This window comes from Myxine glutinosa, chromosome 4 (genome assembly GCF_964187855.1).
Source record: "Myxine glutinosa chromosome 4, kmMyxGlut1.1, whole genome shotgun sequence".
Lineage (NCBI taxonomy): Eukaryota > Metazoa > Chordata > Myxini > Myxiniformes > Myxinidae > Myxine > Myxine glutinosa.
In genome coordinates, this window is record NC_136264.1 from 213,729,767 (window position 1) to 213,754,569 (window position 24,803).

Genomic DNA, 24,803 nt, shown 5'->3' on the forward strand with positions numbered 1-24,803 from the left:
CACGCCCGGCCGGTCCGGCGACACCCAGTCTCGCCGTTCCCGGGCATGTCCAGACTCGCCCAAGTCTCCCGGACACGCCCAGTCGCGCCTTTTAAGGGCAAACGTTCCGGCATGAGATATTCGAGTGCTTGTATATAATGCTGCCCGATAAACGGGCTTTTCAGAGTACCCGAGTTGATTTGATGCAATAAAGAAACTCGGACGAATTCCAGCTTTTTGTCGCGTCCATTCTTTCGATTCGAGTTGGAGCACAGCTCCTTCAAGGGCAGGGTTAATGAGGTAAGAAAAGATCACAGGTAGGGAGAAGGAGGGCAGGGTTAATGAAGGTAGAAAAGATCACAGGTAGAGAGAGGGAGGAGAGGGTTAATGAGGGTAGAAAAGATCACAGGTAGGGAGAAGGAGGGCAGGGTTAATGAGGGTAGAAAAGATCACAGGTAGGGAGAAGGAGGAGAGGGTTAATGAGGGTAGAAATGATCACAGGTAGGGAGGAGGAGAGGGTTAATGAGGGTAGAAAATATCACAGGTAGGGAGAGGGAGGGGAGGGTTAATGAGGGTAGAAAAGATCGCAGGTAGGGAGAAGGAGGGCAGGGTTAATGAGGGTAGAAAAGATCACAGGTAGGGAGAGGGAGGAGAGGGTTAATGAGGGTAGAAATGATCACAGGTAGAGAGAGGGAGGAGAGGGTTAATGAGGGTAGAAATGATCACAGGTAGGGAGAGGGAGGAGAGGGTTAATGAGGGTAGAAAAGATCACAGGTAGGGAGAGGGAGGGGAGGGTTAATGAGGGTATAAAAGATCACAGGTAGGGAGAGGGAGGGGAGGGTTAATGAGGGTAGAAAAGATCACAGGTGGGGATGACCTGAGAGGGTGGTGTACTCATTATACTCGGTTACCTATCGCTGAACCTTAAATACTTACAAAACCATCTATGATCAAAATCACTTTAAACTCAATTTGCAAACAATCATGAGTCGCATGTTCAAAATGATTTGAGATACTGTCTTCATGCATGACACGGACAAACACAAAAAGGATGAAGAAATAAACGCACCAATGTTGTTTTCATCATCGGTTTCCGCATCACCGATTAACTGGAATTTATAAACTTGCAATGATTGTGAGAATTTCACCTGCGCATTGGACAGCTCTGCAAAGCAATGGACAGGTAGAAAAGGGAGAAAAGATGGAGGTAATTTTTTCATCAATGTTTTCTCAATATCGTTACAATCCTAAATGAATGATAAGTTGAACCCTAGCCTCGGAATCCTACTATATCACATTAGGCAATTATATGTATGTATGTATGTATGTATGTATGTATGTATGTATGTATGTATGTATGTATGTATAGTCTGTATGTATAGTCTGTATGTATAGTATGTATGTATACATGTACAGTCTGTATGTATACATGTACAGTCTGTATGTATACATGTATGTATGTATGTATGTATGTATACATGTTTGTATGTATGTATGTATGTATGTATGTATGCATGTATAGTCTATGTAAACATGTATGTATGTATGTATGTATACATGTATGTATGTATGTATGTAGTCTATGTATACATGTGTGTATGTATGTATGTATGTATGTATGTATGTATGTATATGTATGTATAGTCTGTATGTATACATGTATGTATGTATGTATGTATACATGTATGTATGTATGTATGTATGTATACATGTTTGTATGTATGTATGTATGTATGTATGCATGTATAGTCTATGTATAGTCTGTATGTATACATGTACAGTCTGTATGTATACATGTATGTATGTATGTATGTATGTATACATGTTTGTATGTATGTATGTATGTATGTATGTATGTATGTATGTATAGTCTATGTATAGTCTGTATGTATACATGTACAGTCTGTATGTATATATGTATGTATGTATGTATGTATGTATACATGTTTGTATGTATGTATGTATGTATACATGTTTGTATGTATGTATGTATGTATAGTCTGTATGTATAGTCTATGTATAGTCTGTATGTATACATGTACAGTCTGTATGTATACATGTATGTATGTATGTATGTATACATGTGTGTATGTATGTATGTATGTATGTATGCATGTATAGTCTATGTAAACATGTATGTATGTATGTATGTATACATGTATGTATGTATGTATGTAGTCTGTATGTATACATGTGTGTATGTATGTATGTATGTATGTATGTATATGTATGTATAGTCTGTATGTATACATGTATGTATGTATGTATACATGTTTGTATGTATGTATGTATGTATGTATATGCGCATGTTTATATGTATGTATGTATTCATGTATGTTTACATGAATGTATGTGTGTATGTACATCTGAAAATGATGGAAAACTAGAGATCATACCTCTGCCAGGCTAAACTGTTTACGTTTTGTATCCCGCCGGTCGGTCAGCTCTGGATCGGGACCTAAACCAAAATATAATTGGCTTGCTATCGTCACCTACCCAACTCATTCACCTAGTTTGGTCATAACCCGTCCACAACTTTTTGAAATACCAAGGTAGACATAATTTTTGGGGGCGATCACTCAATAGTGAAGAATGGATGAAAAAATAATTTTCGTATCTGGATCCGGATCCGGATCTTCACCAAAATCGAATCAAGTCTTCCTCGTCACACACCCAACCTGTCCGCCAGGTTTTGTCCAAATCCATACACAACGTTTTGAGATATCCTGCTCACATGCAAACATAGATAAACAGACAGGGGTGCAAACATAACCTCTATCCACCTTCGGTGGCGAAGGTAAAAACACGGCTGGACCAATCCCCAATTCGTGTTGCATTCTTGTTGGGAGTATCCAGGGTAAAGACCACGCTCCCTGCCCCCCCCCCCCCCCACCCCTTCTTGTGAGTGGACTGGGGGACCAATGACGAAATCGCTAACCAATGCTCTGGGAGGGAACGTGTGTTTCTCGTTACTAAAATGTGTTAACTTTGTCATATTTCATGAAGGAAAATTTCTCTGTCCCCACTACACGTCTTTAGTTTTGAGTGACAAGATAGGTCAGATCATTGTGCTTGCTACTCACCCCCCAAAACCCCATTCTTACATCTTGGGGAGGGGGGAGGGGGGTGGGTGATTAAAACTCAAATATGTTCAAATCGCACAACAAACTGTTCTTTATCTGTGGTGCCTTCAGGAAGTCTTGCATTGTGAAGCATGTCATGTTTAAATATTAAGTATAATCTACATATTATGTGTGCACAATTGGGGTGTGGGGCAGAAAGTCAACAGGTTAAACTCGAGAGTTCATTGAACACGATACCCCATCTATATATATAAAACACAGTTTGTGTGTGTGTGTGTGTGTGTGTGTGTGTGTGTGTGTGTGTGTGTGTGTGTGTGTGTGTGTGTGTGTATGTGTGTGTGTGTGTGTGTGTGTGTGTGTGTGTGTGTGTGTGTGTGTGTGTGTGTGTGTGTGTGTGTGTATGTGTGTGTGTGTGTGTGTGTGTGTGTGTAATGTTACCGATAGACTCCTAAACGGAGAGGCTCACGAACTTGATATTTGGCACAAACATGGCCATTGAGCCTGGTACGAACATGGTCGACCTAAAAATTTATTTCATAATATTTTTTAACCATATTTTTACCTCAGCGCATTTCAGCGAGGAATATTATGACCGGAATGGCAGAGCAGCGCGCTGATTCGCTCAGAGTGATCACGTGATGTTCCAACTTTGCCGCCATAATCTCACAGCTATGCGTTCGCACGTAATTCAGTTTTTTCACATTTCAGCGAGGAACATTGCCATTCACACCACATAGGTTTTTTTTTCACTTTCATCTGATATTTGCGATTTATTTCAAACAAACTGTATTTCCCATCTACACGGCCATGTATTCCTATTAACGTTATGTAAAGTACATAAATTGTGTGGATTACATCATTTGTGGATGTGATCAATTGCCAGTAACCATCTATATCCCTCCCCTCCCCTTCCCTCCTCCCCCTCCCTACCTCCCTTTCCCCCCTCCCCCTCCCTACCTCCCTTTCCCCCCTCCCCCTCCCTCCCTTTCCCCCCTCCCCCTCCCTCCCCTCCCCCTACCCTTCCCCCTCCACCCTACCCTCTCCCCTTCCCCCCTCCCCTTTCCCCTCCCTTTCCCCCCTACCCCTTTCCCCCCTCCCCCTACCCTTCCCCCTCCACCCTACCCTCTCCCCTTCCCCCCTACCCTCTCCCCTTCCCCCCTCCCCTTCCCCCCTACCCCTTCCTTTCCGACCTACCCCTTCCCCCTCCCCCTCCCTTTCCCCCATGCTCCTCCCTTTCCCCCTACCCCTTCCTTTCTGCCCTACCCCTTCCCCACCCCCTCCCCCACCCTTTCCCCCATGCTCCTCCCTTTCCCCCATACCCCTTCCTTTCTGCCTTACCCCTTCCCCACCCCCTCCCTTTCCCCCATGCTCCTCCCTTTCCCCCATGCTCCTCCCTTTCCCCCCTACCCCTTCCTTTCTTCCCTACCCCTTCCTTTCCACCCTACCCCTTCCCCATCCCCCTCCCCTTCCCCCATGCTCCTCCCTTTCCCCCCTACCCCTTCCTTTCCACCCTACCCCTTCCCCATCCCCCTCCCTTTCCCCCCTACCCCTTCCTTTCTGCCCTACCCCTTCCCCACCCCCTCCCTTTCCCCCATGCTCCTCCCTTTCCCCCCTACCCCTTCCTTTCTGCCCGACCACTTCCTTTCCACCCTACCCTCTCCCCTTTCCCCTCCCTTTCCCCCCTACCCCTTCCTTTCTGCCCTACCCCTTCCGTTCTGCCCTACCCCTTCCCCACCCCCCTCCCCCTCCCCCACCCCCTCCAGTGGGCGTCTTGCGCCCATTGTGGGCGGAGCGATGCCCGAAAAAGATGTATTTTTAGGGGGTAATCGAGTTCAAGCCACATCTTCTCCGAGGGGTTTGGTGGAATCTGACAGGGGTTTCGATATTTGGTTAGGCCAATGTCACGTGTGTAGCCCCACGGAGCTCGATTTTTCATTTTTCATTTCATTTTTTTTTTTCATTTCATTTTTCACCGAATTTTCGGTATTGTGTCGCTAACTAACCTCATAACTGATTATACATTATTTTCTATCATTTCAAGGTCAGTAACCTTCGTTCTGACATTTCCGGGCCTGGCCTGTCCGGGCCTGTTTTGGTTATAGTCCGTCCTTTGTCATTGAATACCGCTCGCTCGTGAACCGTCGTCGTCTCCTGACTTGTATTATATTTATTCTGTATATTCATAATATTCTCATTTATAACACTATGGCTAGGCTAGGCCCAGGCTTAATCAATTCAGTGGAAATTCATAATGCTGCCAATAGCCTACTAGCCTACTCCATCCATTATGACAGGTTTTGGACTGAAGGTTCCAAATAAGATTTATTTTATAATGCCTACAGTAGACTATATGATAGTTTATATTCTATGAGCCTAAATATGACAATTTGCAAATTATAAATAAAGTATGAATAAATAGCACTTCTGTTATCTATATATATAAAACACAGTGTGTGTGTGTGTGTGTGTGTGTGTGTGTGTGTGTGTGTGTGTGTGTGTGTGTGTGTGTGTGTGTGTGTGTGTGTGTGTGTGTGTGTGTGTGTGTGTGTGTGTGTGTGTGTGTGTGTGTAATGTTACCGATAGACTCCTAAACGGAGAGGCTTACGTGCTAGATATTTGGCATAGACATGGCCATTGAGCCTGGGACGAACATGGCCGAACTCAAAATATTTGACGATCCATATTTTTTATTCATATTTACCTCAGCGCATTTCAGCGCACGGAATCAACGGAATCAGAGCAGGTGGGCGCTGATTCGCTCAGAGCGATCACGTGATGACGCTATGACGCTATGAAAAAAAAATCGCTCGCTTTACCAAGGGGCTCGCTCCCCCCGCCGTTCCCCTCCCCTCCCCTTCCCCCTCCCCCTCCCCTCCCCTCCCCTTCCCCCTCCCCCTCCCCTCCCCCGCCCGGCAATGCCGGGTACTTCTGCTAGTCATATCATATAACAAGGAAACTATAATCAGAAAGGATGTGAATGCAACACACATACAAAGTACCGGTAACATAACTGTTATCATATTCATAGCTCATACAGGCAAAATCACAAAGGAAAGCCACAATTGATATCAAATTATTTAATTAATCAGTCAGGCACACAGTGATGGTTTGTTATGGGATTTATGTTTACATGGCACAGATTTTAGTCTTTGGTTGTGTAAACTAAAGCTCAAGTCAGGTTCACTATGTATTTTTGTTCAAATTTTATGGAGATTAGCAAATCAGTACATTTTTGAGACGCTTATGGCATCAGGAATCTGATAATCAATGTTTATATTTGCGCAGATGCCTGCATAGCCGCCATTTTGGATTTTCAAAATGGCCGCCATAAAATAAGAATTTCCGGATATCCCAGCTTGTAATTGACAAAGAAACGTAATTCAAAATGCTAATCCTATGTTTCCAGGCCCAAGGAATCCAAAGCTCATGTCAAATTGGTGATTATGAACACCAAAAACCAAGAAAAGAAGAAGTTTGTGAAATTATGTTTGTATTTTCATGAAAAAATGCACACTCGAATTGTTGGTGGTGACAACAGCATACGTATAGATAGACGTATTTCGTATCTTGGTTTGACATCATTACACATGCATATGCACGACAAGAGTATGTTCCACAACTCTTGAACATTGATGACATCGTACAGAAGCTTTATGAAGATTACGGCATGTCACTGAACGTATCAATGGAGATGTTAGTCTCTGGGTACCAGTCAAAAAGCACAACAAGATGTACATGTCTGGCAGCAAGAAAACTTTCAAAGATATTAGCCATTGTCAAGTTCCATGACCAGAAAGTTGACCCAAAGAGACCAAATATCTCTATGGTCGGCTGATGGTTGTTACGAGGTCGAGCAGGGACATCGATCAGAAGAATTCAGTTGGCAACTATGAGTTCACATCGACTCTGAGAGCTCTATTTGCACCAGACGGCTCAATGCTGCCATGCACTGACAAGTCCAAGCTGATACACAGCCTTGAGAAGCTCACAAAAACAGAAGCTCAAGCGGCCAAAGAGAAGTATGATGACTTGTATCCATCGGTCCTGTATCATCATCTCCATCGTCGTCATCAAATCAAAAGATCGCCATTGTTGATGGAATGGTGCTTGTCCAGAAGATGACAAAGGAATCAAGGACAATCAGCACAGTCAAATATCTAGCCCAGTGTTTCAATGACAGGCTTGTGAACTAGACAGCAGGGTTCAGTGAGGTCATCCTGGTCTTCGATAAATACAAACCCAACTCACTAAAGGAGGAAACTAGAGAGAGACGACAAGGAAAAACTCCTATATAGTATCAGGATGCAGATGATATGAACATTAGGCCGGTCCTCATTTGGGGGTAAAACATTTTTTTCTTCTTCAAAAGTTTATGGTCTGACCCTCCAAAAGGCTCCATTTGCCACAAAAACACTCTGTGTAAAATATTTTTGAAAAATATCAATATTTAGAAGTCGCCCAAGGCTCTTGAAGTTTTACCATGTACGTGTATAGGGGAAGCTGCACTTAATTCTAGATTAACTGTATCCAAAGATATGCGTTGCATGTTCAAGAATCCTCTGCACACTCATCCTGGGTCCCCCCCCTCCCCCCACCCAAAGGTGGGTATTATCTGTTTAAAACAGGGGTGTCATGGTGACCAACCACTCATTGTTGCCCACTGCCCAGTCAAGGTCTTTTTGAGGGCTTGAGGAAACTTCTTCCGGAAATGGGAAATGCCTAGAAGAAGGAACTGCAGTTGCTCCTCATCCTTCGTCAAGCATCCGGAGAAGTCTTGGACGAGGGCAATGCCTCGTTCTGCATGGTCGTTTGTCACGACTAGCGACCTCACAACAGCTCTGGCAGTCTGGTAGTCTTCATCTTCCTCCCACTGTGCTGCTGGAAGATGGAGAAAGGAATCGGGAATCTTCAATTTCTTGAAGAGCAATCTTGTGTTGGTAGCAGCAAATGTTGACAGTGTTTTGCCATCTAGGGTATCCATTGCCACTGTGACTTTTTTTTACTGGTTCCTCTTTGCCTTCATTTTTCGACATTGCTTCCACTATCTGGTCTTTGATGTCTGTTGCGATATCATCAAAGAGGGAGAGACCCACCAGCTCCTTTGAGAGATACCATAAATGGCGAGCCATCTTCTTGGCAGTCACCTTTGTGATGCCTTCATTGATGATCTTAGAGTCCACCAAACTCTTGAGAAGACACAAGTCACTGTTGGGAGCTTTCACAGCAAGTGGAGCAGTGATTCAGGCTTTGACGTAGATACGTGCAAAGAACACACACAGATCACAAAGTCCCTTCAGCTCACGAGAGGTCAGTCGGAATTGGCTGTGGATCATCCACACTTCGAATGCGTAGATGACTTTGGCCATCCACCGTGCATGATGCATGGCCCATGGGGCTCGAAATCTGGTTCCTTGAGGACCAGATGGACAAGCTCAAAGAAACAGCAGCGTGAGCTCCATCAGCTCTCGGTAGTCATCACGAGGCTGCTTGTCCATGATCAATGCTGTGTTGATGAATTCCATCAGTCTTTCCTTGATGGCATCCATACCTTCAGCTGCTTGCTCATCCTTGGAAGAAGGTAAAACTTCCAAGGCCTTGGATGACCTCGAAATATTGATAGATAAAAAAAATATTTTACACAGTGTTTTTGTGGCAAATGGAACCTTTTGGCAGGGTCACACCTTAAACTTTTAAAAGTCAAAAAATAAGAAGCACCCGAACGAACAAACACATCCATCCCACTGGCACGGTTTGTATCGCAAGAAAAAACGAAAGCAGATTTGATGGACTATCTCGCCAAAGCAACCCTTGATCACAACAAAAACTCACCTTAGTTAGTTAGTCATTACATCAGCATCAGGTCACACCAGAAGCAACAGAAACATGCACTTTGAAGACAACAATCACGAGGAGGCCGACACATTGATGATCTGCCTGGCAGCGGAGGCATCACAGCGGCGTCCTGATGCACAACTAGTATTCTTGACTCCTGATACTGACATCTTGATTCTGGCTGTGGCACACTATGACAAGGTCTGCAAAAAGAAATCTATTTTGAATGCATCAGGTACAGTCGAAATAGAGCCAATCTGGAGAGCTTCGGGCAAAGAAAAGGCGCAAGCTATACCTGTATTCCACGCATTCACTGGAGCAATGTTGGAAAATTCACAGGAATAGGCAAAACAAAATGGTTTCAGCAGTATATGAAATCTGAAACGCACTTCGTCAGAGCACCGATTAAACTACCGGAGGAAGGTGACCCAACACAGGAGGTGAAAGACCTATTGGCCAAATTTGTGTGCTCAACCTACTGTCACAAGGGTATTTACATTGCAAGTATCCCTGATCTGAGATGGTATCTGCTTTGTAAACACCTAGGTGAATGCAACAACTTACCTCCTACACTCGTGCACTTGAGGAACACATCCAGCGTGTGCGGTCACAGAGCCGAGTCTGGTGCCAAGCCAATGTTGCCGAGTCTGGTGCCAAGCCAATGTTGCCGAGTCCGGTGCCAAACCAATGTTATGCAGCAAGCGCCTTTTGACCCCCTGAAATTTAGTTACTATCAGGACAAAAGCGGCCAAATACTGCCAGTCACCACAAAGGTTTCTCCTGCCCCGCAAACCATCATCGAATTGGTCAGATGCCACTGCAAAAACCAACTGTTCTACACAGAGATGTTCATGCAGAAGGTATAACTTGCCTTGCACAGAACTCTGCTTGTGCGGCACCGAATGCGAAAACGATGCAGACTGTAATGTTGAATACGACAGAGTGATGATGATGTGTAATGAAGTGTCAAACTGAGATAGGAAATACGTCTATACGATTCCTGATGCCATAACCTTCCAAAAATGCACTGGTTTGCTAATCTCCATAAATTTTGAACGAAGTGTTTTTATTGACATGGTGAACCGGACTACAAGTGCAAAAGGTGGATCTCCATCGCACTGTACTTACCACCTCACCATCCTATCTTCTCTTATACTCTGCCCCTGCCGGTCTCCTTCCCAAACTTCTACCTCCCACTCACAAACAAAAAATGAATTATTTATTTCCAATCTTTCTTTGGCCTTTAAAGATAAGTTCACATCGCTGTTTCCTCACAAGGCAAAAAGTCGAATACAAGTAGGCCATGTTACCAAAGCAACCGGTATGATGACACGACCCACCAACACCACATACCTTTTGATTTCAATGGAGCTATTAGCCATTAGTTTACAAAACAAATTAGTACAATTATTATTTTGCAACAGCCATTTATGGAGTTCAAATACACAATTCCCACGTTGTTAGACATTCTCGTTTTAAAAAGGAAACATTTCAGTGCGTGATTAAACAAAATGCAAAAGGATACTTTGCAAAGAATGTAAACTTTGAACGTGTCTGGTACATGGGTCGAGTTTTTCCAGTTATTACTTTTGTCTTAAAATATTGAATCATCCAATGCCACGCCGCGCCACCATACCATGTTAAATTATGTTCCACCACACCTCGGATTCTTCATTGTCGTTCATGCATCAGTGTCACAATCACCAGGTTCATGGATCTGTCACAATCTAAAACTATACACATATACACATATACACATACATACATACATACATGCATACATTACATACATACATATATATATATACAGTCACGTGAAAAAGTAAGTACACCCCATGTAAAGTTTAGACTTTTTCAACATACAGCTATTTGAACTTCATTTCAACAATATTGATAGATAAAGGTGATATAATATCACAAATATCATGAAACATTTACATTTTGTAGTCCATTGTATAATTTAAATAAACATAAATGCAAATTTTGCATGTGGAAAAAGTAAGTACACCCTTGGCTGAAACAGGTGGTATTGCCCCCTTTGGCAGAACCAACCTCAAGTAGGCGTTTCTTATAATTGTCTACCAGTCTCCGACATCGACTGGGAGAATTTTTTGCCCACTCCTCCATGCAGAATTCTTTCAGCTGTGCGATGTTTGTGGGGGTTTCTTGCATGCACAGCTCGTTTCAAATCCCCCCACAACATCTCGATGGGATTTAGATCTGGGCTTTGACTTGGCCATTCCAGAACCCTCCATTTCTTTCTTTTCGGCCATTCCTTGGTGGATTTACTGGTATGTTCAGGGTCATTGTCATGTTGCAAGGTCCACCTTCAGTTGAGCTTCAACTTTCTGACAGATGGCCTCACATTATCCTCAAGCACCCTCTGGTACAATGAAGAATTCATAGTGGATTATATGATGGTGAGCTGCCCAGGCCCTGATGCAGCAAAGCTGCCCAAACCATAATATTTCCACCACCATTCTTTACAGTTGGTATCAGGTTCTTGTGGTCAAATGCTGTCTTTGGTTTTCGTCAAACATGTCTTCTGGTACTGTGGCCAAATAGCTCTACCTTTGACTCATCTGTCCCGAGCACATTGTTCCAGAAGTGCTGGTCCTTGCCTCGGTGTTCATTGGCAAACTTTAGTCTTGCCCTGATGTTCTTTCTGGACAGCAAAGGTTTCCTCCTGGCACACCTCCCATGTAGATCAAATTTGTGCAGCCTCTTTCTAATGGTACACCGGTATCCCGGTGTGTACCCCAGTTTAGAATAGGTACACCGTATCCCTGCACATCGTAAGAGGCGACTAAGGGTTGGCGCCAGGAAGGGCATCCGGCCATAAAAACATTGCCTCAAACAGGGACCCATGATTGTCATGGGGCCCACAAGGCTAACCCCTGCTCTAGCGGGGAAAATGGCCTTAAAACGATCATTCATTCATTTTTCTAATGGTAGACTCGTGCACTTTGACATCAACAGTGGCAAGAGCTACCTGTAGGTCCCGTGATGACATTCTGGGGTTCTTCGAGACTTCTTTCAGCATCTTGCGGTCTGCTCTCAGGCTGAACTTGCTGGGGCGGCCTGGCCTGAACAAGTTGGCAGTTGTTTGGAATCTGCTCCACTTGTAGATGATCTTCCGGACAGTCGAATGATTGATTTCAAATTGTTTGGAGGTCTTTTTAAATCCCTTCCCAGACTCGTTGGCATCTATAACCTTCAACTTCAACAACAACTTCATCTATAATCAACCCAGTGTCAGAAAGCTGGGTCTCTGTCGAAGATCATGCAGCAGGACAATGACCCCAAACACACTTCAAAAAGCACCCAGGAATGGTTCAAGACAAAACGCTGGTCTGTTCTGAAGTGGCCAGCAATGAGTCCAGATCTAAATCCCATTGAACACCTGTGGGGAGATCTGAAAACAGCTGTTGGGAGAAGGTACCCTTAAAATCTGGGAGATCTGGAGCAGTTTGCACAAGAAGAGTGGGTCAAACTACCAGTAGAGAGATGGAGGAAACTCATTCATGGCTATAGGAAGCGCTTGACTGCAGTTATTTTGTCCAAAGGCCGTGCTACCAAATATTAAGTCTACGGTGTGAATAATTTTGTCAATGCCATTTCTTTTTATTTTCTGATTTAAAAGGATATATTAAGTTCTGAATCAAAAACAAAGGTTTTGTAATCTTAACCGTGAAATAAAGAATTGTGGAGACCAAATACTTTTGTCAATTTCAACTTATTTTTGGAGAAAATTGTGTTATTTGAAAAAAAGTGCAAGGGTGCCAATATTTTTGGCCACGACTGTATATCAGATTGTACATATCAGTACAGTGGTTAGGTATATGCAACAAATGGTGGGCATTTTAAAATCAGCAAACATCCACCCCACTCCCCACTCCCCTCTCCCCCCCCCCCCCCCCCCCCCAGTGGGCTGACAGTCATCCTTGAACTCAGGACCTTAGAATCGCAAGCCAGCACCCTAAATGTTAAGCCAACACCAGGCATGTGCCGTCTTGTAATGTTCCATAATGAATGCCGGTGGATGCTAACAATGGCCTTCTTGAAGTCTGTGAAGTTCAGAGGGAGTGGTTTCTGATATTCCAGGTTCGGGTCAATGATGTTCCTGAGTGTGAAAATCTGCTCCAAGCACCCAGGAATGCTCCAAGCACCTACTACTTCCAAAACCAGACTCTTCTTCACGAAGGATTTCCTCTACATCTTCCTTTAGTCTGTTAAAGAGCACTGTGCAAAAAGCCTTAAAAAGCAAAGTTAATACAAGAAAAAAAAAAAAAAAAAGAAGCCTACCAGATACAGATAGGAATGTTATACCTCTCCAGTTGTTGAGGTCACTAAGATTTCCGTATTTTGGTGGTCTAACGATTACCCCTTGCCTCCACTCAGCTGGAACCACTTCTGCTTTCTAGATCTTATTGAACATGTCTGTGAGCTCTGTGATGACGACATACTGTCGGTCCAACCCGGGTGCCTTGTTGCTCAATTTCATGACGGCTCTCTGAACTTCTGCATCAGTGATTCCTTCCAAATCGACGTCCAGCTGAGTCAACACAACACAAATTGGAGGTGGGATTGGGTTGGTTGAGAATCTGTTGGAAATGCTCCATGCACCTTCCTTCCTGTTCGTCATCTAATAGCAGTGTTTTGCCATCTTTGTCTTTAATTGGTATATTTGTACCAGTCAAGTCGAGTACAATCTGGTAAAGCATCTTCGGATCGTTTCGGCTCGCTGTTGGGTATAATAAACAACACCGGTGCAGTTCTTCATGTCCAGAGTATACAAACACATATATTATATATACATACGTGTGCGTGCGTGTGTGTGTGTGTGTGTGTGTGTGTATGTATATATATATATTGTTATGAATTTGGGGTAGGGGGTAATATCTAGATCCAGGTAGATCTGCATAGGTAGGTGTCCGGCTGTCGTGATAGGGAACCTCACCTGTAATAAGTTCTGTGTTTAGCCCGGTTTGTCGGATCAAGTGTATGCCTGTGATCATACAAGGATGTTCGTGTGTTAAATCGTTGTAGGGACTAAGATAATTCCCCTGTGGGTCAGACCTGATGATCATACCTGTGTCCCTTATGGCAACGCACTCTTATAGACACTTCGATAGGCCCTTAGTGCACACATTCATTAAATCCCCCCCGCACCCCCTTACAATGACTGCCCATAAGAACTGCCCGGAAAGACAAGCAGGCAGTGGCCGCGCAGTGGTACACCATGGCAACAAACATTGTGCAAGGCAAGCATTAGCCACGCCCAGGAGAACGTGTGATTGGTCGGGGAGGGGACAAAAAGCTTCCCCGTGATTGGGGGTAAGGAAGGTGAAGGAGCGGCACACTGATTGGCCACCGAATGAGGACACCTAGGCCAATCAGTGCAGAAGGCGTGAACAGTTACAGAAATTGCAATTTGCAAATGGTAGATATTGATTGAAGTTTTTTGTTTTTATGCAGGTGTTTACGGTTTTTATGTAAATTTTCAGATTTTTACCTCAGTTTACAGTGGCAGAAATTACAATTTTTTTTTTTAAGTCTTTTTTTTATTAAACTACAAGAAATTACATTCAAACGCTATATATTGATTGAAGTTTTCTTTTTTTCTTTTTTTACATATGCATTTATGGTTTTTTAATGTCAATTTTCATTTATAGACGCTTTCTGATGGTTGCGATTTTTCCCAGTGTACCGGTTTCGATATCCGTCGGCATACCAACTTTCAGCTTTCTATGCCGGAAGATACCGACCGAACATTAATATCAGTCAGTCAGTGGTTAGAAAGAGCTTTTACATATATGTACCACAATAACTTTAACTGGTTGATTATTTTTACCCCCGCCAGAGGAGAGGGCATTGCATTTGAGTCCGTTTGTTTGTTTGTCTGCCTGTCTGTTTGTCTGTTTGTTTGTCTGGAAAGAATAAATATAATTTCCTCTGCAACCGTTGTTCCGATTGACAGGAAATTTTCACCATAGGTGCAACTCCTCCTGTAGAATTGAAAAATAATTATGACATCATAGGTCACGTGGTATGGGCGCAACCTTGGAAAAACCCAAAAACTTTGCACCTCTATATCTCCGAAAGCGCTGAATAGAAAAAAAATGACATGGCTCATTGTAAAGAACCCTCATGGGGAATAACATGTTAATGATGTCATAGGTGCCTCCATTATGACATCATAATTTGCTAAATACAAAACTTCATCCGATCAAGATAAAATTTGAGCGTCATCTATGGATAAATAATGATGGTGGCCAAAAACAAAAATGATGTCATCGGTCAAGTGGTTCGGCCGCCATATTTGTTTTAACACAAAAGCCTTAAAAACCACTAAAAACACTTCCTGGCAAGGGTCTGCAATCCGATTGCTCTTCCTATTTGATGATTTCTTTACTTCTGATTTACTGATGATTTACTGGTTTACAATCACATACACCGATACGAATACACCAAACCAAAAGGCACTTGGACACCACGTGTTAAAAATCCCTTTCTACACGTCTATATGGAACAAGTGAGCAATGAAATTGAAAATGCAGCGCAAAAATATAATTCTTCAAGAAGGACAATTCATAAGGACAATATTACAAAGACAGAGCGACGAGCACTCCACAATATCCAACATAAAAAAGACTTGGTAATAAAGCCAGCAGATAACGGTTCTGCTGTTGTCATTATGCAATTACAGAATGTGATTGCCAACTAGATAGTGATACCACAAAGAGCTCCCATCCGACCCCACCCTTCAACATCTTGAAGAAGTTAAACAGGTAATAGCGTTGATTCAGGTAAATGAAGCTATCAAATCTCGCTTGGTTTCTAAAGATCCTCGTTATCCTAACCGTTATTTTCTTCCTAAAATACACAAGGTAAACAATCCAGGTAGACCAATTGTATCTGGCTGCACACATCCAACTGTTGAGATATCAAAATTTGTTATACTTAGATATCAAACTGTTATTTACATCCTCTCGTAATGAATCTTCCCTCGTACCTTAAGGACACAACCAGTTTTCTGACTCGCATCCAGGGTTTGAATGAAACATACTCACCTTTCAACTCCTGAATAATTTTAGTCACAGCAGATGTTACATCCCTCTACACGATATTCCACATTGATAACGCCTGTTACATGCCGCAAAGCACTGGATACACGACAAGTTCAAATCCCACCTACCCAAGAGCTTATGCACCTATTGGAACTGACGCTCAAATTGAACAAATTCCAATTCAACGGACATTACATTCAAACTCAGGGTACCGCTATGGACACCCCCATTGCACCATTGTGCGCCAACATTTTTATAGGAATGATAGAGGCTAAAATCTTTGCACAACCTCATCACGGCATCTTGGAAAAATCCTGGGTACGTTATATTGATGACATCCAGTTCATCTGGTCAAAATCCCCCGTAGTCTCGCACAATTCCAAAATGAATTAAATTTGATTCATCCGACCATCAAGTTTACATTCGACAGCTCACAGTCCGAAGTTCACTTTCTAGACACATCACTCATGCTTCAAAATAACAGACTCGAAACAGAACTATACACCAAACCAACAGACACTCACTCTTACCTTCTCCCTTCTTCATCTCATCCTAAACATACAATTGCAAGCATACCATACAGTCAAGCAATCAGAGTGAGATGCATTTGCTCAACAAAAATGGCAGAAGAAACTTCTCTCTGCCAATTAGAAACACACTTCATTGCAAGAAACTATGACCCTCACTCTGTGCAAGAAGCAATAACCCGAGCAAAACGCATACCGAGAGCAGACCTTCTGACTTACAAACCCAACCCTGCAACTAACCGTGTCCCACTGGTAACCACCTACTCTCCTACCTCATCCCAATTGCCAAGTATTCTGAATGAGGCCCTTCCTCTCCTCCATCAATCAGAAACACTCGGCACCACATTTCCTCAACCTCCACTAACATCATTTCGACGTGGTCGGACACTCCGGGACCTCTTGGTAAAAGCAAAGCACCCACAGCCCCACAGCAAAGAAACTAGGATTCCAGTGTGTATTATTGATTCATTGTGAGATCTTCAAGGTGATTTACCTAGGTCTCTGCACTGGCATCACCGTTATAGCTAGCTGTTCCTCCATTTCACATTGAGGATTTTACTTCAAGATTTTGGTAAAAATCGTTTTGTACTTTCATCCCCGAGGCCGTTATGTTTAAGGATTCTATCTGTTCGGGTATTTCCAAAACCTGCGTGATAAAACCATAAATCATCACCCACTCTTGTATACCTAAACCTGCATTATAAAACCTGAAATCATCACCCACTCTTGTATACCGAAACCTGCATTATGAAACCCTAAATCATCACCCACTCTTGTATACCTAAACCTGCATTATAAAACCTGAAATCATCACCCACTCTTGTATACCGAAACCTGCATTATGAAACCCTAAATCATCACCCACTCTTGTATACCTAAACCTGCATTATAAAACCTGAAATCATCACCCACTCTTGTATACCGAAACCTGCATTATGAAACCCTAAATCATCACCCACTCTTGTATACCTAAACCTGCATTATAAAACCTGAAATCATCACCCACTCTTGTATACCGAAACCTGCATTATGAAACCATAAATCATCACCCACTCTTGTATACCTAAACCTGCATTATAAAACCTGAAATCATCACCCACTCTTGTATACCGAAACCTGCATTATGAAACCCTAAATCATCACCCACTCTTGTATACCTGAACCTGCGTGATAAAACCATAAATCATCACCCACTCTTGTATACCTAAACCTGCATTATAAAACCTGAAATCATCACCCACTCTTGTATACCGAAACCTGCATTATGAAACCCTAAATCATCACCCACTCTTGTATACCGAAACCTGCATTATAAAACCTGAAATCATCACCCACTCTTGCATACCGAAACCTGCTTTATGAAACCCTAAATCATCACCCACTCTTCTATACCGAAACCTGCATTATGAAACCTTAAATCATCACCCACTCTTGCATACCTGAACCAGCATTATAAAACCTGAAATCATCACCCACTCTTGTATACCTGAACCAGCATTATAAAACCTGAAATCATCACCCACTCTTGTATACCTGAACCTGCATTATAAAACCTTAAATCATCACCCACTCTTGTATACCTGAACCTGCATTATAAAACCTTAAATCATCACCCACTCTTCTATACCGAAACCTGCATTATAAAACCTTAAATCATCACCCACTCTTGCATACCGAAACCTGCTTTATGAAACCCTAAATCATCACCCACTCTTGCATACCTGAACCAGCATTATAAAACCTGAAATCATCACCCACTCTTGTATACCTGAACCAGCATTATAAAACCTGAAATCATCACCCACTCTTGCATACCTGAACCAGCATTATAAAACCTGAAATCATCACCCACTCTTGTATACCTGAACCAGCATTATAAAACCTGAAATCATCACCCACTCTTGTATACCTGAACCTGCATTATAAAACCTTAAATCATCACCCACTCTTGTATACCTGAACCTGCATTATAAAACCTTAAATCATCACCCACTCTTCTATACCGAAACCTGCATTATAAAACCTAAAATCATCACCCACTCTTGCATACCGAAACCTGCTTTATGAAACCCTAAATCATCACCCACTCTTCTATACCGAAACCTGCATTATGAAACCTTAAATCATCACCCACTCTTGCATACCGAAACCTGCTTTATGAAACCCTAAATCATCACCCACTCTTCTATACCTAAACCTGCATTATAAAACCTGAAATCATCACCCACTCTTGTATACCTGAACCTGCATTATAAAACCTTAAATCATCACCCACTCTTCTATACCTAAACGTGCATGACAACACCATAAATCATCACCCACTCTTGTGCACCTGAACCTGCATTATAAAACCTTAAATCATCACCCACTCTTCTATACCTAAACCTGCATGACAACACCATAAATCATCACCCACTCTTGTATACCTGAACCTGCATTATAAAACCTTAAATAATCACCCACTCTTCAATACCTAAACCTGCATTACAAAACCTTAAATCATCACCCACTCTTGTATACCGAAACCTGCATTATGAAACCCTAAATCATCACCCACTCTTGTATACCGAAACCTGCATTATAAAACCTGAAATCATCACCCACTCTTGTCCACCTGAACCTGCATTATAAAACCCTAAATCATCACCCACTCTTGTATACCGAAACCTGCATTATGAAACCCTAAATCATCACCCACTCTTGTCCACCTGAACCTGCATTATAAAACCCTAAATCATCACCCACTCTTGTATACCGAAACCTGCATTATGAAACCCTAAATCATCACCCACTCTTCTATACCTAAACCTGCTTTATAAAACCTGAAATCATCACCCACTCTTGTACACCTGAACCTGCATTATAAAACCCTAAATCATGACCCACTCTTGTATACCGAAACCTGCATTACCAAACCTGAAATCATCACCCACTCTTCTATACCTAAACCTGCATTATAAAACCTTAAATCATCACCCACTCTTGTATACCTGAACCTGCATTACCAAACCTGAAATCATCACCCACTCTTGTATACCTAAACCTGCATTATAAAACCTTAAATCATCACCCACTCTTGTATACCTGAACCAGCATTATAAAACCTTAAATAATCACCCACTCTTGTATACCTGAACCAGCATTATAAAACCTTAAATCATCACCCACTCTTGTATACCTGAACCAGCATTATAAAACCTTAAATCATCACCCACTCTTGTACACCTGAACCTGCATTACAAAACCTTAAATCATCACTCACTCTTCTCTACCTAAACCTGCATTATAAAACCTTAAATCATCACCCACTCTTATATACCTGAACCTGCATTATAAAACCTTAAATCATCACCCACTCTTATATACCTGAACCTGCATTATAAAACCTTAAATCATCACCCACTCTTATATACCTGAACCTGCATTATAAAACCTTAAATCATCACCCACTCTTCTAGACCTAAACCTGCATTATAAAACCTTCAATAATCACCCACTCTTGTGCACCTGAACCTGCATTATAAAACCTTAAATCATCACTCACTCTTCTCTACCTAAACCTGCATTATAAAACCTTAAATAATCACCCACTCTTGTATACCTAAACCTGCACAACAAAACCTTAAATAATCACCCACTCTTCTATACCTAGACCTACATTATAAAACCTTAAATAATCACCCACACTTCTATACCTAAACCTACATTATAAAACCTTAAATAATCACCCACACTTGTATACCTAAACCTGCACAACAAAACCTTAAATAATCACCCACACTTGTATACCTAAACCTGCACAACAAAACCTTAAATAATCACCCACTCTTCTATACCTAAACCTGCATAATAAAACCTGAAATCATCACCCACTCTTGTACACCGAAACCTGCATTATGAAACCCTAAATCATCACCCACTCTTGTACACCGAAACCCGCATTATGAAACCCTAAATCATCACCCACTCTTCTATACCTAAACCTGCATTATAAAACCTGAAATCATCACCCACTCTTGTACACCGAAACCTGCATTATAAAACCCTAAATCATCACCCACTCTTGTACACCGAAACCTGCATTATGAAACCCTAAATCATCACCCACTCTTGTACACCTAAACCTACATTATAAAACCTTAAATCATCACCCACTCTTGTACACCTAAACCTGCATTATAAAACCCTAAATCATCACCCACTCTTGTACACCGAAACCCGCATTATGAAACCCTAAATCATCACCCACTCTTCTATACCTAAACCTGCATTATAAAACCTGAAATCATCACCCACTCTTGTACACCGAAACCTGCATTATAAAACCCTAAATCATCACCCACTCTTGTACACCGAAACCTGCATTATGAAACCCTAAATCATCACCCACTCTTCTATACCTAAACCTGCATTATAAAACCTGAAATCATCACCCACTCTTGTACACCTGAACCTGCATTACCAAACCTGAAATCATCACCCCCTCTTGTCCACCTAAACCTACATTATAAAACCTTAAATCATCACCCACTCTTGTACACCTAAACCTGCATTATAAAACCCTAAATCATCACCCACTCTTGTACACCGAAACCCGCATTATGAAACCCTAAATCATCACCCACTCTTCTATACCTAAACCTGCATTATAAAACCTGAAATCATCACCCACTCTTGTACACTGAAACCTGCATTATAAAACCCTAAATCATCACCCACTCTTGTACACCGAAACCTGCATTATGAAACCCTAAATCATCACCCACTCTTCTATACCTAAACCTGCATTATAAAACCTGAAATCATCCCCCACTCTTGTACACCTGAACCTGCATTACCAAACCTGAAATCATCACCCCCTCTTGTCCACCTAAACCTACATTATAAAACCTTAAATCATCACCCACTCTTGTACACCTAAACCTGCATTATAAAACCTTAAATCATCACCCACTTTTGTACACCTAAACCTGCATTACCAAACCTGAAATCATCACCCCCTCTTGTCCACCTAAACCTACATTATAAAACCTTAAATCATCACCCACTCTTGTACACCTAAACCTGCATTATAAAACCTTAAATCATCACCCACTTTTGTACACCTAAACCTGCATTATAAAACCTGAAATCATCACCCACTCTTGTACACCTGAACCTGCATTACCAAACCTGAAATCATCACCCCCTCTTGTCCACCTAAACCTACATTATAAAACCTTAAATCATCACCCACTCTTGTACACCTAAACCTACATTATAAAACCTTAAATCATCACCCACTCTTGTACACCTAAACCTGCATTACCAAACCTGAAATCATCACCCACTCTTCTATACCTAAACCTGCATTATAAAACCTTAAATCATCACCCACTTTTGTACACCTGAACCTGCATTACCAAACCTGAAATCATCACCGACTCTTGTCCACCTAAACCTGCATTACCAAACCTGAAATCATCACCCACTCTTCTATACCTAAACCTACATTATAAAACCTTAAATCATCACCCACTCTTGTATACCTGAACCAGCATTATAAAACCTGAAATCATCACCCACTCTTGTATACCTAAACCTGCATTATAAAACCTTAAATCATCACCCACTCTTGTATACCTGAACCAGCATTATAAAACCTTAAATAATCACCCACTCTTCTATACCTAACCCTGCTTTATAAAACCTTAAATAATCACCCACTCTTGTATACCTAAACCTGCACAACAAAACCTTAAATAATCACCCACACTTGTATACCTAAACCTGCACAACAAAACCTTAAATAATCACCCACTCTTGTATACCTAAACCTGCACAACAAAACCTTAAATAATCACCCACTCTTGTATACCTAAACCTGCACAACAAAACCTTAAATAATCACCCACTCTTGTATACCTAAACCTGCACAACAAAACCTTAAATAATCACCCACTCTTGTATACCTAAACCTGCACAACAAAACCTTAAATAATCACCCACTCTTGTATACCTAAACCTGCACAACAAAACCTTAAATAATCACCCACTCTTGTATACCTAAACCTGCACAACAAAACCTTAAATAATCACCCACTCTTGTATACCTAAACCTGCACAACAAAACCTTAAATAATCACCCACTCTTGTATACCTAAACCTGCACAACAAAACCTTAAATAATCACCCACTCTTGTATACCTAAACCTGCACAACAAAACCTTAAATAATCACCCACACTTGTATACCTAAACCTGCATTATGAAACCTTAAATAATCACCCACTCTTCAAAACCTAAACTTACATTATAAAACCTTAAATAATCACCCACTCTTCAAAACCTAAACCTACATTATAAAACCTTAAATAATCACCCACTCTTGTATACCTAAACCTGCACAACAAAACCTTAAATAATCACCCACACTTGTATACCTAAACCTGCATTATGAAACCTTAAATCATCACCCACTCTTGTATACCTGAACCAGCATTATAAAACCTTAAATCATCACCCACTCTTGTACACCTGAACCTGCATTACAAAACCTTAAATCATCACTCACTCTTCTCTACCTAAACCTGCATTATAAAACCTTAAATCATCACCGACTTTTATATACCGAAACCTGCATTATGAAACCCTAAATCATCACCCACTCTTGTACACCTGAACCTGCATTATAAAACCTGAAATCATCACCCACTCTTGTCCACCTGAACCTACATTATAAAACCTTAAATCATCACCCACTCTTGTACACCTAAACCTGCATTACCAAACCTGAAATCATCACCCACTCTTCTATACCTAAACCTACATTATAAAACCTTAAATCATCACCCACTCTTGTACACCTGAACCTGCATTACCAAACCTGAAATCATCACCCACTCTTCAATACCTAAACCTACATTATAAAACCTTAAATCATCACCCACTCTTGTACACCTGAACCTGCATTACAAAACCTGAAATCATCACCCACTCTTCAATACCTAAACCTACATTATAAAACCTTAAATAATCACCCACTCTTCAATACCTAAACCTGCATTACAAAACCTTAAATCATCACCCACTCTTGTACACCTGAACCTGCATTATGAAACCTTAAATAATCACCCACTCTTGTATACCGAAACCTGCATTATGAAACCCTAAATCATCACCCACTCTTGTATACCGAAACCTGCATTATAAAACCTTAAATAATCACCCACACTTGTACACCTAAACCTGCACAACAAAACCTTAAATAATCACCCACTCTTGTATACCTAAACCTGCATTATGAAACCTTAAATAATCACCCACTCTTCAAAACCTAAACCTACATTATAAAACCTTAAATAATCACCCACTCTTGTATACCTAAACCTGCACAACAAAACCTTAAATAATCACCCACTCTTGTATACCTAAACCTGCACAACAAAACCTTAAATAATCACCCACTCTTGCATACCTAAACCTGCATTATGAAACCTTAAATCATCACCCACTCTTCAATACCTAAACCTACATTATGCAACCTTAAATAATCACCCACTCTTGCATACCTACACCTGCATTATAAAACCTTAAATAATCACCCACTCTTGTATACCTAAACCTGCATTATGAAACCTTAAATAATCACCCACTCTTGTATACCTAAACCTGCATTATGAAACCTTAAATCATCACCCACTCTTCAAAACCTAAACCTGCATTATGAAACCTTAAATCATCACCCACTCTTGTATACCTAAACCTGCATTATAAAACCTTAAATAATCACTCACTCTTCTCTACCGAAACCTGCATTATAAAACCTTAAATCATCACCCACTCTTGTGCACCTGAACCTGCATTACAAAACCTTAAATCATCACCCACTCTTGTGCACCTGAACCTGCATTACAAAACCTTAAATCATCACTCACTCTTCTCTACCGAAACCTGCATTATAAAACCTTAAATCATCACTCACTCTTGTGCACCTGAACCTGCATTACAAAACCTTAAATCATCACTCACTCTTCTCTACCGAAACCTGCATTATAAAACCTTAAATCATCACTCACTCTTCTCTACCGAAACCTGCATTATAAAACCTTAAATCATCACCCACTCTTGTGCACCTGAACCTGCATTACAAAACCTTAAATCATCACCCACTCTTGTGCACCTGAACCTGCATTACAAAACCTTAAATCATCACTCACTCTTCTCTACCGAAACCTGCATTATAAAACCTTAAATCATCACCCACTCTTGTGCACCTGAACCTGCATTACAAAACCTTAAATCATCACTCACTCTTCTCTACCGAAACCTGCA

General features: G+C 41.5%; 1 protein-coding gene across 3 annotated transcripts in view; it reads right to left on the minus strand.

Annotated features, from left to right (window-relative positions):
* LOC137425699 (rho GTPase-activating protein 26) overlaps window positions 1-24,803 on the minus strand; it is a 117,883-nt gene that overhangs the window by 88,933 nt on the left and 4,147 nt on the right. For all 3 annotated transcript variants that reach the window (XM_068114387.2, XM_068114389.2, XM_068114388.2), the window contains exon 2: window positions 1,049-1,144. In XM_068114387.2, the coding sequence (XP_067970488.2) occupies window positions 1,049-1,144 (96 nt within the window). The remainder of the gene's footprint in view (window positions 1-1,048; window positions 1,145-24,803) is intronic.